The sequence below is a fragment of the Ceratotherium simum genome, chromosome 2 (assembly GCF_057802395.1).
Source record: "Ceratotherium simum simum isolate JZ-2026a chromosome 2, ASM5780239v1, whole genome shotgun sequence".
NCBI classification, from domain to species: Eukaryota; Metazoa; Chordata; class Mammalia; order Perissodactyla; family Rhinocerotidae; genus Ceratotherium; species Ceratotherium simum.
The window spans coordinates 1,581,046-1,595,932 of record NC_141901.1 but is presented as its reverse complement, the minus strand read 5'-3'; the positions used below and the strand labels follow the sequence as shown (position 1 = coordinate 1,595,932).

General features: G+C 53.7%; 1 protein-coding gene across 6 annotated transcripts in view; it reads right to left on the bottom strand.

The window, feature by feature from the left end:
* The window catches only part of NFASC (neurofascin), a 181,040-nt gene that overhangs the window by 61,079 nt on the left and 105,074 nt on the right, over positions 1-14,887 (bottom strand). For 4 of the 6 annotated variants that reach the window (XM_087437031.1, XM_087437025.1, XM_087437014.1 and 1 more), the window contains exons 3-8: positions 13,056-13,236; positions 6,996-7,013; positions 6,133-6,238; positions 4,257-4,453; positions 3,660-3,782; positions 2,042-2,212 (exon numbers count right to left, since the gene is read on the bottom strand). In XM_087437031.1, coding sequence (XP_087293157.1) covers positions 2,042-2,212; positions 3,660-3,782; positions 4,257-4,453; positions 6,133-6,238; positions 6,996-7,013; positions 13,056-13,236 — 796 coding nt within the window. The remainder of the gene's footprint in view (positions 1-2,041; positions 2,213-3,659; positions 3,783-4,256; positions 4,454-6,132; positions 6,239-6,995; positions 7,014-13,055; positions 13,237-14,887) is intronic. The other 2 variants (XM_087437009.1, XM_087437018.1) reach the window with 1 other exon arrangement.

Below are 14,887 nucleotides of genomic sequence, written 5' to 3'. Positions count from 1 at the left end.
AGGAAAGAGTTTTCAGTGGAGTAGCGGACCCAGAAATGAAGCAGAAACGAATATCCCTTACTGCCTCTGGTAGAGAAAAGGATGTTTCTGGAAAGCCCAACTTCTAAATGTTGTTGAAACCTCTAACAGCTTAATTCCACAGAGGAAGGCTCTTCACCACCTCCATCTCCCTGCCTCTCCCCCGTGTGGCAGTGAGGGACTCTACCCAGGACCTCAGAAGGTCACCTGAGTCAGTCCCCAAACAGCAGGCTGACCTCAAGCATTGCCCCGGGCAGGGAGAGAGGATCCAGGTGATGGCACTGAGGGCCGTCCAGGGATCGGCTCAGTGCGCAGCCTGCTCTTGACATCCCTGCCCCTCCCACAGCCCAACGCTGCCAGCCCTGTCCTGGCTCTGGAGGCCACTGAGGTCCTGGGCAGACCACACTGTCCTCCCAGCTCAGCCAGCTGGCAGGTGGTCACCCCTGACTGCACTGAGGAGACACTTTAGACAACCCAACTTTCTTCTCCAGGTCCTCTCCGGGCCTGGGTCCTGAATAAGGAAGCAGGGAGGGGCAGCAAGCAGCCTGAAGCTGGGTGACCCTGCCAGGAACACGCTGGCTTGTCCCTGTGTTTCTGGCCATCCTGTTGGTACCCAAATTACAGGCAGCTTGACAGCAGCCCAGAACAGTGTGTGGGGAGCTGCAGAGGCAGACGGGGGAAGATAAGAGAGGGTAAAATGGGGTTCAAGGAGAGAGAGAGGAGAGGAGGCAAGAAGAAAGGAAAAAAGAGGGAAGGGAAATAGAGAGGAAGGATGTAAAAAAGAAAAGGGAAGAAAATGAAGAGAAAGGAAAAAAAGAGAAAAACCCCACCACAGGAGAAGGGGACCAGGAAGCAAGCTGCTTCTTGTGGATCCACCTTGATGCCATGGTGGAAACGGAGTGTGGGGCTGGGCCGACTCAGCACACCTGTTTCCATCATCGGCAGGGACTGGTGAGGAAAGACAGCAGAGGGGCTCAGGCTCCCACCTGTCCCGAGTGAGGAGTGGGCTCGCCCGAGCCTCCCGCCGCCTCCCGGAGGCACTGTCAACCACCTGTGGGCGAATGGGCTCCGGGAAGCCGGGGTCAGCCTCTTTCCTCCGACCTGTGGAAGCTGCCAGCACCCACGTGGTGCCCTTTGCCTGGCCTCCACACAATCACCAGTGTCCACAGTGTTAAAAACAACATTCACAGCTGAATCAGACAGATTTAAGTCTTTAGGGGTCGCTTCTATGGAAGGCATGTTACAAGTCCACGGTGGAAACACCACAGCCACTTGCAATGTCCTGAGGCTGAGGACTCTGCAACCACAGCTCCAGGCCAGCGGGTCCCTGACAAGAAGTGTCTCTGAACTGACTCGCTTCTCTCTCTCCTCCACGGAGGGCCACCACACTACAGTGAGTCAGGCAATGCGGGTTCACTTTGGTACCAGCCACACAGAATCAGGAAATAAAAACAAAAACAGATGAAACTAAAACATAAACCTGCAATGTGCAAACACAGTGATTCTCTATGGTCCAGAATATACATATTACAGAATCAAATATAATTCACGATGGTGCACCCACTAATTTGGATATTCTATGCTATGGCTTTACTCTAGGCATAAAGATAACCAAACAATGGCTAGAAGTAAAAGAAATAACCAAGCTGAGTGCGTGAGAGAGATGCTGATGACCACTGAAAACAGTGCTTCTTAAATTCTGGTGGGTGTCCAAACCACCGGGAGAGCTAATGAAGGACAAAGGCAGGCACTGCCGAGGCAGGACAGGCCAGGTGTGGGGATGGCTGCCAAGTTCGCCAGGTGATTCAATTCCCACCAAAGTCTGAGAAGCACTGCCTTAGAGTAGGACCAAGGTTAACTCAAGGCTTCAGAATCAAGAGCAGCTGAAGTAGCTCAGGCACGGGCTGAAGGATTTCTAGGTCAGCCTCGGGGACAAGTCTCCCTCAGACCCAGGTACCCAGGGCTGCTTGGGCTAGGTGGGCTGCCACCCCGGCCCCAGCCCTGGGCGGGGGCCTGCACTCACTGGTGAGGACTTTGAGGGTGAAGGCGTTCTTCTGCTGGATGGTGTGTGTGAAGTGGAAGCGGGCGTTGCAGCTGTAGTCCGTCTGCATGTCCTGCAGCAGCACGTTGGAGAAGTAGAGGTCCCCATTATGGCCTTGGGAGACACGCTTGTCTTGCGTGATGGGGTCCATGGCTACAAGGAAGCAGAGATGCAGTGGAAGGCTGGCAGTAACGAGAACAGTAATAATAATCATGATGGTTCTGGCCACTGAACACTTACAGAAGGCCAGGTGGGGGCCAGGAGCTCGACATTGTTTGGTCTAATCCTCTCAACTCTGGGCGGGGGCTTATTCCCATTTTACAGATAAGAAAGCAGAGGATTTAAATGTCCTGGGTTGCTAAACCAGTGAGGGAAGACTAGGATTTAGATTCAGACCTGTCCACCACACCCATGCTCTATGACCACACGTTTCCATCTCCTGCTCGAGCCACAGAAGATCTGATTGACCCCGAGGCCAAAGGGAGAGGACACCAGCCTCCAAATGCTCCTCAGATTGGGAGTCAAAGTCAACTGTTTTACTTTTAAGCACCCTCCTCCAAGAAAGAAAAAAGCACTACCAATTATAAGATGCATATCAATCGATGCACACCATCAATTTTAGGATGCCTTCCAATTTTAGAGATGTTAAAACGTGAAAATGTGTACTTTTTAGAATTAATGACATCATAGGAGTGGCTGAGAATGCTGACTACATTATCTATATTTTTTCTTGCAAGCACTGCATCTGATGTAAACTTCTAAGACCAGGTTTCCAGGCTGTCAGGTTTGTAAAAATATACTTCTAACGCTGACTGCTCACAGTTAACTCCTGCTCTCTCTCACGACTGTTTCTAAATTCACCATTTCTTAAAGGATACGTTAACAATGCCAATTTTCCAATGATGGGCTGGTCAGCTCTTCCAACCATTTATTAACGATTTACTGTAGGCCTACTATGTGCTAGGCACTGTGCTAGGTACTGGTGAAATAGAGATGAATAAGAAGGACAGTTTCCTGCCCTCAAAGAGCCTGCAGTCTAGCAGAAGAGACAGTAGATAAATAAGTAATTCCAACGCAGTGTGGCGAGTGGGAAGCCCCAGATAAGAAGCAGAGGAGCGGAGAGGAGGGGCACTCGTCCACTCTTGGGGCCTTGAGCTGAGGCTTGAAGGCTGCGTGACATTTACCAGGCAGAAGACAAAGAGGAGCTAAGAGGTCTCTGAGCAGCAGGAACAGCGTGTGCTACAGGTAAGAGCACATGGTCGGGGCTGGGGGTAGGAGGAGGGCGGCAGGGGCAGAGGGGACCAGAGCAGGAGCGAACTGTGTGCCAGAGAAAGGAGTCTGGCCTTTTTCCAAGGTGATGGAGGAGCCAAGGAAGGGCATTGAGCATATGAATGAAACGATCAGATTTGTGTTTTTAGAAAGACCAACGAGCCCAAGCAGCCTCTCTCTGCTGAGCCTGCGTGCTCAGCCGCGTGGCCACCTTACATCTGCTGCTCACAAGTCAGGGTCTTCCAGCCTTGGGCAAGCCCTCCCCGTTTAACACACCCACCCCATTCCCTAAGATTAAAACAGAAATACGACACCAGGACCCGAGACTTACTGCTGCTCATCCAGAAGATGACTGGGGATGGAAGTCCCGGTGGGGGATTACACTGGAGCGTCAAGGGGGCGCCTTCTTGAACCACGACAGGGTCTAGGTTTTCCTTGGGCCACAGGGGCGATTCTGGGGAGAAACAGACAGAGGAGGACAAAATGAGGGTGATGGCTGGGGCCAGGGCACGGAGCAGGGTTAGAGGCAGGCGTGCAAGGAGAGGAAAGAGGAGAGACGGGAGAACAAGGGAGGCAGCAGAGAGGAACAGGCCTGCCAGTCTAAGCGAGGTGCAGCCCTTGAGAGGCAGAGGAGAGAGGCCTTTTGTCTGAATGGATGCACATCTTCAAAGGCTCCTTTCCCTCCCCTCCCCCTGTTCCAGAGTGGCCAGGGAAGTTGTTCAAGACTGGTTTGGAAGCTTCCTTGCCTAGGAATCTTTTTGAGTTGAGGGAGGCGCGCCCCTGCTCAGAATCAGAAAAGCAAGCAGCACATGCAGGACGCCTAGGCACCAACAGGCCAAGGGCAGGGCCGGCCCTTCTGGAACGACCCCCATGCCCTCCCTCCATTTACCCAGGAGCAGGGATCTCAGCCCTGCCCCAGGCTACTCACTGGACACCTGCAGGCGGATCCTATTGGATAGGGCCGTGCCGAATTTGTTGCGGGCGAAGCACTGGTACTCCCCCTCGTACTCCTCTGGCCGCCCGCCACTCCGGAAGTCGATCACCAGGGTCCCAGACCTCCTCTTCATTGACACCCGGGGGTCCTTGGCGATGTTGAAGAACCTGCTGTTGCGAGTCCAGTGGAAGCTGTGGACACGAGGGGCAGGGACAATGAAGAGTAACAGGCGGGCTCTGGGCTCCAGGTCAGACTCGCAGGGCCTCCCTGATCCAGTCCCATAACCACACCTCCATCCCAGGGGGTCCCAGCCCCGGCTGAGCAACAGAACCATCTGGGAAGCCTGATAAAATGCAGAGTCCCAGGTCCCACCCAGGTGACTCTCCAGGGGCAGGTCCCTGATATTAGAACTTGTACCAGCCAAGGCTCTAAGTGGCAGATACCCAAGTAGCCCTGGGAGATTATGTTCTTTGGAGGAGTAAGCAGATATTTTGATTTTTTAAAATCCTAGGTCAGCTACTGCTTCCACCCCCAGGCATTCCCAGCCCCCGACTAGGAATGCAAACCCAAATTCATATTTCCCCCAACCCAGCGCATCAGGGAGCGGGCTCTGCTCCTCCTGCCTCCTTATTTGATAATCCGACTCTAAAACCAAAGTGAAATGGCTCAGGTTACCTGTGCCCCTACTCATGGGTGTAGATTATAGAACAGGGCCACACATGAGAGCCCAGGCGGGGCAGCTTGGAAAGAAAAAGCAGACAATAAAACTGAGCCCCGGAGCGAAGAGACTAGAACATCCCTCTGCTTCTCCCGGGCAATGTGTTTCTGCGGCTGCCAGGACATAACCTTAAAAGAAGCAGGAGCAGTAGTGGCTGCTCAGTGTCACAGAGTCACTGCCCCAAAAAGGGACCACGGGAGAAAGACCAAACCTCAGAAGCAAGGTCACCTATGCCCTGCCTGACCCTTCAGGGTGACCCCTGCTTCTCGCACTGAGGGCAAGAGGCCCTGCCAGTTCCTGGGCGACCGTCTCATGCAGACCTGGCAGTGGGACAGAAGAAGGCTGCCACACACCTGAGGCTCCGCCCTGCCTCCTTTCTCCTGCTGACACACACACACTACATGGGGTCCTGTCACGTCTGGGTCCGAATCTGGCACCAGGCTCCTGAAGAGTCCAGCCTGTGGATGCAGCTTTGAAGATGGGAGACGGACAGCGTAACTTCTCCCTATCTCCAGGGCTTACCATTTGGTAGAGGGGTGTCAGAAGCCTGGGTTCAAATCCAGCTTCTGCCCCTTTCAAGCTGGGTAACCTTGGCAAAGGTACCTAATATCTCTGTGCCTCCATTTCACTTCCTCTTCAGGAGGACATGGGTCCTTCCCGAAGGGCAGTGAGGCAGTCGCAGATGACGGTGTGAGGAACAACACTAACAAGAGCCTGGCACACAGCAGGCTTGCAACTCGTGTCTGCTGACATCTCAGGAGATGCTGATGTCCAAGCAGAGACACGCTCGGAATGACGGACTCAAGTTAGCCAGGAAGAGGAACTTCCTATCATCTAAGCATGGGGATGATGGAAACATAAGGCAGTGGGAAGAATGTCACACTGAAGGTCAGAAAACCTCTTATCTGGTCCTGGCATTCTGGTTTGACCTTAAGCCACTAAAGTCTTCTGGCCCCCAGTTTCCTTACCAGCTAAATTTTCTCGTTGTCCAAACTGTCCCTTCCACCAAAGTGGATAAATCTTGAAAGGATAAGTCTAATTTCTCAGCTGCCTCAATTATCCTCAGGCCCAGGGGCAGGCGCTGGTTTAAACGCCCTGTTTGCAGGCCCCTTTCCCTCCACCCTGCTCGGGTGTCCCTGGCAGCAGGCTCACCTGGGGGCGGGGTTCCCCTTTGCTTCACACTCAATCAAGATGTTATCCCGGGGATCCACGATGTGGTCCTTCACCGACTGCTTGGTGATGGTCGGGGGCTGGGACACTGCAACAGTGCACACGTGGGTGGTCAGGGCTGCAGGGACCTGCCCGGGGCCCTGGCTTGGGGAACGGCTGAAATGAAGAGCTCCAGGAGCCACACGGACAAGCAGGCAAGCAGGGTGTGGACAGTGCCCAGCTCGAGGGACACTGCTCCTTAAAGGGGGCAGCAGGAGAGCGGGTGTGTGTCAGAGACTAAGCATAAGAAGAATCCCTTTAAGACCGCATAGTATCCCCCATAGTGGGAAACTGAAGGCCAGGCTTTTGTCTTACCCATTCTCATATCCCAACACACAGCACCACGCCTAGTGCACAGTAGTTCTTGATAAGTGTCTGTTGAATGGATAAAGGAACGAAAAGCAGCTAGATTTCCAGAACCTAGTGGTCACAATGGTTCTGAACCCTGGAGGGTCAACAGATGGCCAAATCGTGGTGAGGCTGGAGCCGAAAGAGGCTTTAGTCCCAAGAGGACTTCCCAGGGACTTGTCTGCATGCCAAAGAGCCAGCTCCTCTCTCTCCATCCTGGGCTCCTGTGCCAGCCACCTGAGGATGGGGGAGCAGTGGCCCTTCTTACCCACCTGCTCCTCTGCCTTTCCCAACAATGGATGCTCTGGGTGAGCCTCTTCCCTTTCTGTGTGGTAAGGGACCTCACTACAGGGCTCCGGGGTCAAGAAGGCCGAGCAGGCAGGTGGAGAGGCCACGAATCCCTAGGGAGCTCCTCACCTGGCCTTCTCCCACCCCTCCTACCTCCCAGAGGCACTTACGCTCATTCTGAATGCTTGCTGTTAGTTCCGATGGGTTAGCGTTGCGAAGGGGAGAAAAGAAGACATCAGTTACTGGTTATTGGTTATCAGGCATGACTAATCGCCTAGGTATCCTCACGCCCCAGAATGCAGGGAGAGGGGTGAGGTGGGTGTGGGGGCGTCCCTGTGCAGGGGCTCGCTCCTCCCAGCTGCAGAGCTCAGTGGAAGAGCCAAGCAGGGGTGGGGCCACACCCACTGAACGCATGAACCCAGCCACGGAGAAGATGACACCTCTCCGGGGAGATCAAACCACACAGTTGAGACCAGCCTCTGACCAAATGACGCTGCAGGTGAGTCCAAATATCAGAAGTGACAATGCTGCCTGAAAGGGGCCGGGCTCTGGAGATGCCGCCGTCACCTCTAGACGCCATCAAGGGAAGTGGGTTCCTTGGCCAACGGTGCCAGGGAGGGTGTGGATCTGACCACTGCCACAGGGCAAAGCTCCAGGGGCCCAGCCAGGCCCACAGGCCTCACTCTTCCCACGGCACCTTCTTCCCTCACCGTCTCCTCCTTTCCCTTCCTTTGGAAAACTCTAGGGACAGATGAATCGTCGTTGCCCCGCTCACGGCAGAAGTACATGGCCCTCTGGAGATCCCGCTTCTGAACACTGTGGGGATGAAACCGAGCCCACCGCTCCTTTCTGTGCTTTTCACAAAGGGGGTCAAGGGGCAGGTGGCACAACTCTTCCCCAGCCCTCACCTGAGATGAGGGCTCCTGTACAGGTGTCTGCATGTTTGAGGGTCGGGCTTCTCAAACTTTGACAAGCATATGAATCACCTGGGGGGTCTGGCTAAAATGCAGGCTCTGATTCAGGAGATGCTGCATCTCTGACAAGCAGCCAGGCAATGCTGATGCTGGTGGTCTGTGGACTACGCTTTGAGTAGAAAGGTTTTAGATGTATGTTCTTTGTGGGGACAAGGTCTTGGTTAACATTTGTCTGCAGAAAAGAGAACGTGTTGCTGTAACTTTTTAAGATGTCTTTTCCTGATGATTACATGAGAAAGTGACTTGCCACTCTTATTTCATGCTGGCACAGATGTCAGATACTGTGCTGGTGCTGTGGGCTGACCTTTTCAGAGTGAGGGCTCCTGGCGGAAGCAGAAGCTGCTGGTGAGCCATGGTGACCTAGAGGCTTTCTAACTTGACCACAGTGAGGTGTGGAAGAGGAGTTTAGGGGCTCAGGGAGGGGGCAGCCTAGCGAGTGCAGAGTTAAGACAGGACCGAGAGATGCAGGAAGAGTCACGAGAGAGCGAAGACAGACATCAGGGAAGAGAGGTGGAGTGTGGCAGGAATAGGGCCCTACCACACACGCTGTCAGTAGTGACAGTCTTGAGAGTAAGATCCACAAAAAGGTTCAAAACAATTCTTTCAGGCAGGCCAGCGTTGTGTGGCCTGCTGGAACACTGAAGAGAAATTCTGTCTGCTTTACCATTTGCCTAGGGTCCTGGGCAGGAAACAAAAAGGGAAGAAAAGTCCAGGGGAAAAGCAGAAATCTATGGTTTCTGAACACATGCTCTATGGAGCTCCCCACTGCAGCATCTTCATCCACATGTGATTTTCCTGCTAGGAAAACCAAGAGAGGTCATTCTGAGGAGCCAGCGGGGTTGGCATGAAGGGGAGGGGGAGAGGGGCCATTTTCAGGAGAGGCAAGGCTGACACCTAACCCACTTTTTCTGACCACCAGCCCAGGCCCTTGTTTTCTTCATCTCAAGACACAGCTGACGTGTCTTGGGTCCTCACATACAGTGGAGGGCTCTGTCCTTGCCCTGGATGGGAAGTCTGACAAAGGATCTCATTTGCCCATGTGGGCTTCAAGCCTCTCTTTTATGGGATCAAAGGCTGGTTCAATGGAAGGAGCCCCAGACATTGTTCAGGGACTCTCAAATTCTTGGAAGGGAAGTCACTCAGTTAAGGTCATGCAGGAAGTCTGTTACAGAACTGGAATGAGAACCAGCTCTCCTGCTGCCTGGTCCAGAGCTTTTTTCACAAATCCACTTCTCGGCCAGAGAAGTGAGTTGCCCAGGGGGGGCCTTGGCACTCTATTCTCCTTGACATCTTGGACAGAGGTGAGTGAGGGGCAAGACTCGGGGGGGAGACTCTCAGGACACTGTCCCCAGCCCCACATTGAAATCAGGCCACGGGCCTCTTGAGAAGCTACTTGCCTAAAGACGCAATGACATCTGCAGCCACCACTGTGCTACCAAGGAGTTTATTACAGGGACACAATCAATCCAGAAGACAAGCTACCACAGCGGGAAGACGGGGTGGGGGGGGCCGCCTGCCTAGGGACAACTCCCCGCCCCGCCCTCCTGTGTCACACCACCTGCCCTTTTCTCCTTCTATGGAACTGGCTGGATGACGTTGTCAAGTGGAGAATGAATTTGCTCTTTTGGTTTCCAAGGGGGAAGAATCTTCCAATGGGCTCTGCAGGGGGTGAGGCAGATGGCTGCCCAGTCTGCAAGCTTCCTTGATTCACGTACCTCTCTTCTTTCCCTGGCTCTGATATCTACAGCACCAGCACCCATCCTTTGAAGGATGGAGTGTGTGTATGTGGCAGGGGTTGGGGGGCTGTTGTTGTTGAGGCCATCCTGCAGCACTACTTGGGATGACGGTGAGGAGGAAATGTTTCTCCTACCCCACTGCCCTCCTCTGCAGGTTCCTTGGAGAAAAATGCCGAGTCTCTTGATGTGGGGCGGAGGATGGAGGGGCAAACTGTCAGCAGACTCACTTTTTGGCCAACCCACTCTGGTTGATGAGGCGACTCTTTGCTTTCTTCAAAGGTCACACTGTTCTCCTTGGGGCTGGTGATGAGCGGAGGGGCGAGTAGGAGGAGGGTGTGTATGACTCCATTGGCAGAGCAGTGGGAGCTGGAGGCCCGGGGCTTCAATGAGGGATTGTGTAGCAGCCCAGGGCTCTGCTCCAGGGAGCCTGCTGTGCCCAAACTCCCAACAGCAGAAGCAACTCCCCATCCTCAAGGCATGGATAACACCCCCCGAAGGGGCAAGAGAGTGGAAGGGCACACCTGGCAGGGCAGCCTCTGGCCTGAGCACCCAGGCCCTCCCAGCCAACACACAGGGCGAATTAAGAGTGCCTGATCTTAGGCTGTTTCCATGTCTTGGCTCTTGTGAATAATGCTGCAATGAACACAGGGGAGTAGATGTCTTTCCTGCCTTCTGGGACAACACGGAAGGCCCCTGCGGGCATTATGCTAAGTGGAATAAGTCAGACAGAGAAGGACAAATACTGTATGTTCTCACTTATATGTGGAATCTGAAAAAGTCAAACTCAAAGAAAAAGGGAGTAGAGTGGTGGGGGCTGGGGGCAGGGGACGTGGGGAGATGCTGGTCAAGGGGAACAAACTCCCAAATATAAGATGAGTAAGTGCTGGGGGTCTAATTACAGCACGGTGGCTATAATTAACAGTATTGTATTATATACTTGAAAGTTAAGAGAGTGGATCTTAAAAGTTATCACCACACACACACAAAGCTAATTATGTGAGGGGATGGATGTGCTAACTCAGCTTACTGTGCCAATTATTTAGCAACATATACGTGTATCAAATCACCACATTGTGCGCCATAAACTTACATGAGTTATGTGTCCATAATATCTCAATAAAGCTGGGGGGTAGAAAACAGAAGGCCTGGTCTTTCCCCAGCCCATTCCACTGGCCTCCGCCTGGGGAGAGATGGAGGGACGGGTGCGGATCACCTGGGAGGGAGAAGCCTGGCTGGAGAGGACTTCCTCCCAGGACACTAGGGCCTCTCTGAAGGGCTTCCCTTTCTCTGGTCTTGTGTTCAGCTCTTGTGGGCTCATTCTGGGTGTCGCCATGGCCACTGCGCCTGCAGCAACCAGGGGGGCGCAGTGCGTAGGAGGCACGCTCTGGGCAGGCGGCATGAGCTTCCTGTGGTGACACAGTGTGGGGCATGGGGAACGGTGCCACAGAAGGACCCACCTCTTCACTCAGAGAGGCGCTGTGGTCACATGCTGGCTCTGCCGCTTATGAGCTGGAGAAAACGGCCTTCTCTGCACCTCAGTTTTCTAACCTGTCAGCTACGGATGATACCTACTTCACGGATGAGCTGTGAGAATCACGGAGATGACACCTGTAAAGCACTTAGCTCTCTGCCAGGCATATAGCAGCTGCTATTCCACTGAGTTCCAAGAAGAACTAGAAGGAAGCAGCATGACCAGCGGTAGGGGCGGGGCATGTCGAGTGCCAAACTGGGGGCGGTCAAGAGACCTGAGTCCTTGTGACTCCATCGCCCATTTGCTGTGTGACCCTGAGTTTCCATGAAGGCAATACGGGAAGGCGGATCCTCCAGGCCCTCCTCATGGACACTGTGGTGGGGAGGCGGCAGGGGCGGGGGGGGTGGTGGTGGTGAAGGGGCAGTGGCGGGGAGGCCGCAGCACTTGCAGCTCTCTGCCCCCTGTGGCCGTACTTTGGACACACTGATTGCTTGGGCACCTGCCCGTGGCTCCAACAGAGCTTTAGAAATTCAGATCCCTAACACCGACCTATAGGTTCACCTTCAGGAACCCCTCACCCACTAGCCCCGGGGATCAAAGTGGCAGGCGAGTGAGTGAGGAGAAATGAGCCTTCACCACTTCCTTGATAACCCAATTTCCTCTGCACCCCCTCCTCCCCAGGGACGTGGCCTTATCATGCTCCTTATTAGACTGTCTGCCTGGGACTGTTAATGAGAGACTCTCCTCGAGCCAGCAGTGCAGATGGTCTCCATGGGAACGGCTCCTCTCACAACTCCCTTCTTCCCACTCTCTAAGTGTACACACACACACACACACACACACACACACACACACACACTTGGGACTCCTGGGAAGGCAGCAGGAGCCTTGCCCATCTTGCTTCTGGGTCCAACTCATAGTTTCCATCGGCTTTCTCTCATCCCAAACTGCTCACTCCTCTGGGCAGTTATTATTCGTGAAGTGGGGTAAGAGGGGGCTAAGAAGACTGCAACTCTTCACTGGCTATGCTAATTCCAAGCCCCAGGGTCTGGCTTTGGAGAGCTCAGTGGGGACTTCTTGGAGGCTGTATTACCCTCCCACCCTCCCAGACATCCGTCACCTGGAGAGAGCCCAAGTCTACATTGGCATCATGTGGGTCCCATCTATTCCTGGAAGCAAGGATCAGGGACAGAGATGGTGTGCCCATATCATAGCACTGGGATGGCAAGATGTCCTGGGAGAAGTGTCAGAATTGTGACAAAGGTGGTACACACCTAAATGCAGGGCCAAAGAGCACAGCTGCCAGTCAATGGGCCATTTATGAATGTAACAACAGATGTGACTGGCGGAGACACGGCTGTTAGATTAGTATTCTGAGCCCCTTACTTTATGATTCTGATGGCCAAATCACACCTGTACTATGGGAAACCATGACATAGATTTTACTTTTCAACTTTACCATGGGAAAGCTGGAAACAAACAGAGGGAAGCAGTGCTTGGTTCTCCCACGGGGGCATTATGATGGGGCTCTACTTTAATGTCTCATTTAGCCACACTCTTTTGCAAAATAATCCCTTTCCCAACCCTCCCCAGGCCATCCATCCTCCTGATCAGTCCAGTCAAGAGGGCCTGAAGGGTCCAGTTCAGATATTGGAAAGGCAAATAAGAACTGCCCACTACACTCGGTCCCTGGAAACTCTGCTTCGAAGGGCAAGTCAAAACCACAGAGGCCCCTGGAGGGGAGTGGAGGGAAGAAGTCTCGAGTGACACTCAGACTTCCAAACTCTGCCACCTCTGGTCCTGTTCAGCAGGCTCCAGGCAGGCCAAGCACCAGCTCAGCCACAGCCCTGAGAGACCCCGCCACGACTTGGTCTCAGGTTCCCAAACATGAGCCCGCTGCACGAATTCTTTGGAGGGAAGCCCAGAATCCATGGCTTCCCCTCTCCCGAACCTTCTCAGAATGGTCTTAACTCTCCCCTGACCTCCCCTACCCTCAACTCCTCTGCCCTAAATCAGGAGAATAAAAGAAAAGGACGGAGCAGAACTCACGATCCATAGGAATCTCAATGGCCCCGCTGAGGCTGAGGAGGCAGAGGAGGAGGGTTGCATGGACCCAGGGTGGCAGCTGCTGCCAGGCCATCCTCAGCACTGGGCCCCGCTCCCTGCTCCCCAGCCCGCAGGGTCTGGCCGCCTCCAGCCGCTGTAACTGGGCCTCCTGGATAGCGCTCAGCTGTGGAAAGAAATACAACGATAAGTGAGGTTTTTTGAACTCATGGTTGTTCTAGCAATCCTACAGGGCCTGAAGGGTCTCCTCAAGGGTCCCCTTGGTCACAGACTGGTGTTCTAAAACAGGGTTTCTTAACCTTGTTCTATTGACATTTGGGACCCAACAATTCTTTGTGTGGGACACTGTCTTGGGTATTAATGTAGGATGGTTAGCAGCACCCCTGGCCTCTACTGACTAGATACCAGTAAAGCCCACTCCTGCCCCTAATCAAATACGTCTCTAGACATTATCAACCGTCCCCTGGAGGACAAAAACATCCCCAGTTGAGAACTACTATTCTGGAAGGAACGGCAGCTCTGCATATAACAGTCATGAGAACAAACACTGGCCCCTAGGCCCACATCTAGAGGACGCCACGCACTGGGCCAGTAAGAAACACACCAATCTTGCAGCTCCTCTGAACCACATGTCCTGAGTGGGCCTGGGGCTGAGTATGTTTGGGGTAGGGGCACAGAGACAAGATCACATTGCTGTCCTCTGACCCAGGGAGAGGGGGGCAGGGGGAAGACGCCAGGGGGGCAGGGGGAGAGAGGTGAGACTTGGTTGCCCAAGGATTTTTTCTTTTAAATGAATGACTTCTGTAGCTATTTTGCGCAGCTAAGGTGCGCCAGTCCCTGATGTTGTCCCTGTAGAGATAATGGCAGTGCCTGGCATCCCCAGGAGAAGGGGATGCTAGGGGGCTGGTAGAATGAGCAACATTATGACAGCCCAATGTTCACATCCTCAAGAAATCATTCCAGGGCCTACAGGGGGAGGGGTTAAACATGGCTGTCCAAGGAACCTGGAATGAGTTTTCCTTTTCCCTCCTCCTGGGAGAGAGGAGCAAGAATGACCTCGAGCTGACACTCACATACAGAGCTTGAAGATCGCCCAAGGTTCTGAAACACGGAGTCTTAAAAATTGGTCCAGTTTGCTGGTCCACCATGGGGTCAAGTCAAAGAGGACAGCAGGAGGTGGCATCCCCAGATTTCCTGGACTAATAGCCACCTACCAAAATGGACACACTGCTCTCCTATTCCTGCTCCATTTGGCAGCACCTTGAAGCCTGCTCTCCCCTGTACCCCCACCATCGCCCATCTCTCCTGACTGGGGGTGTAGGGTTGGGAGCGGGGCTCCAGGCTTGCTCCTGGGAGACAAGGTCATGCTTCTGAGACCTGGAGGAGGAGGATACCTCCCTTCTGCCAGGACATGAGGCAAGCTAAAGGATTCTGATTCAGATTTCAGCAGTTTCTTTCCTGGAAGCTGGGCCCAACACCAGCCCCCAACCGCAGGTACATTTCTGGACTCCAACCACTCGCCTCCCTCCCTGTTACTTCCATCTTGGTTTTGGTCACCATCACTTCATGCCAGTCACTACAGCAGCTTCCTAAGTGGTCTCCCCACTTCTACTCTCACCGTCTATTCATTCTCCACCCATAACTTGAGCTGTCACTTCTAAAGTACAAATATACACGTGCCACTCCCCTAGGCAAACTCACTAGCTCCCTGCAGCCTGAAGTTAAAGCTGAAGTCCACGACACGGCTCCGAGGCCTGCCTAATGCAGCCCCTCTGCATCTCGCCTCTCATCTCCCTCCCCTCGTGTTCCGTGTTCCA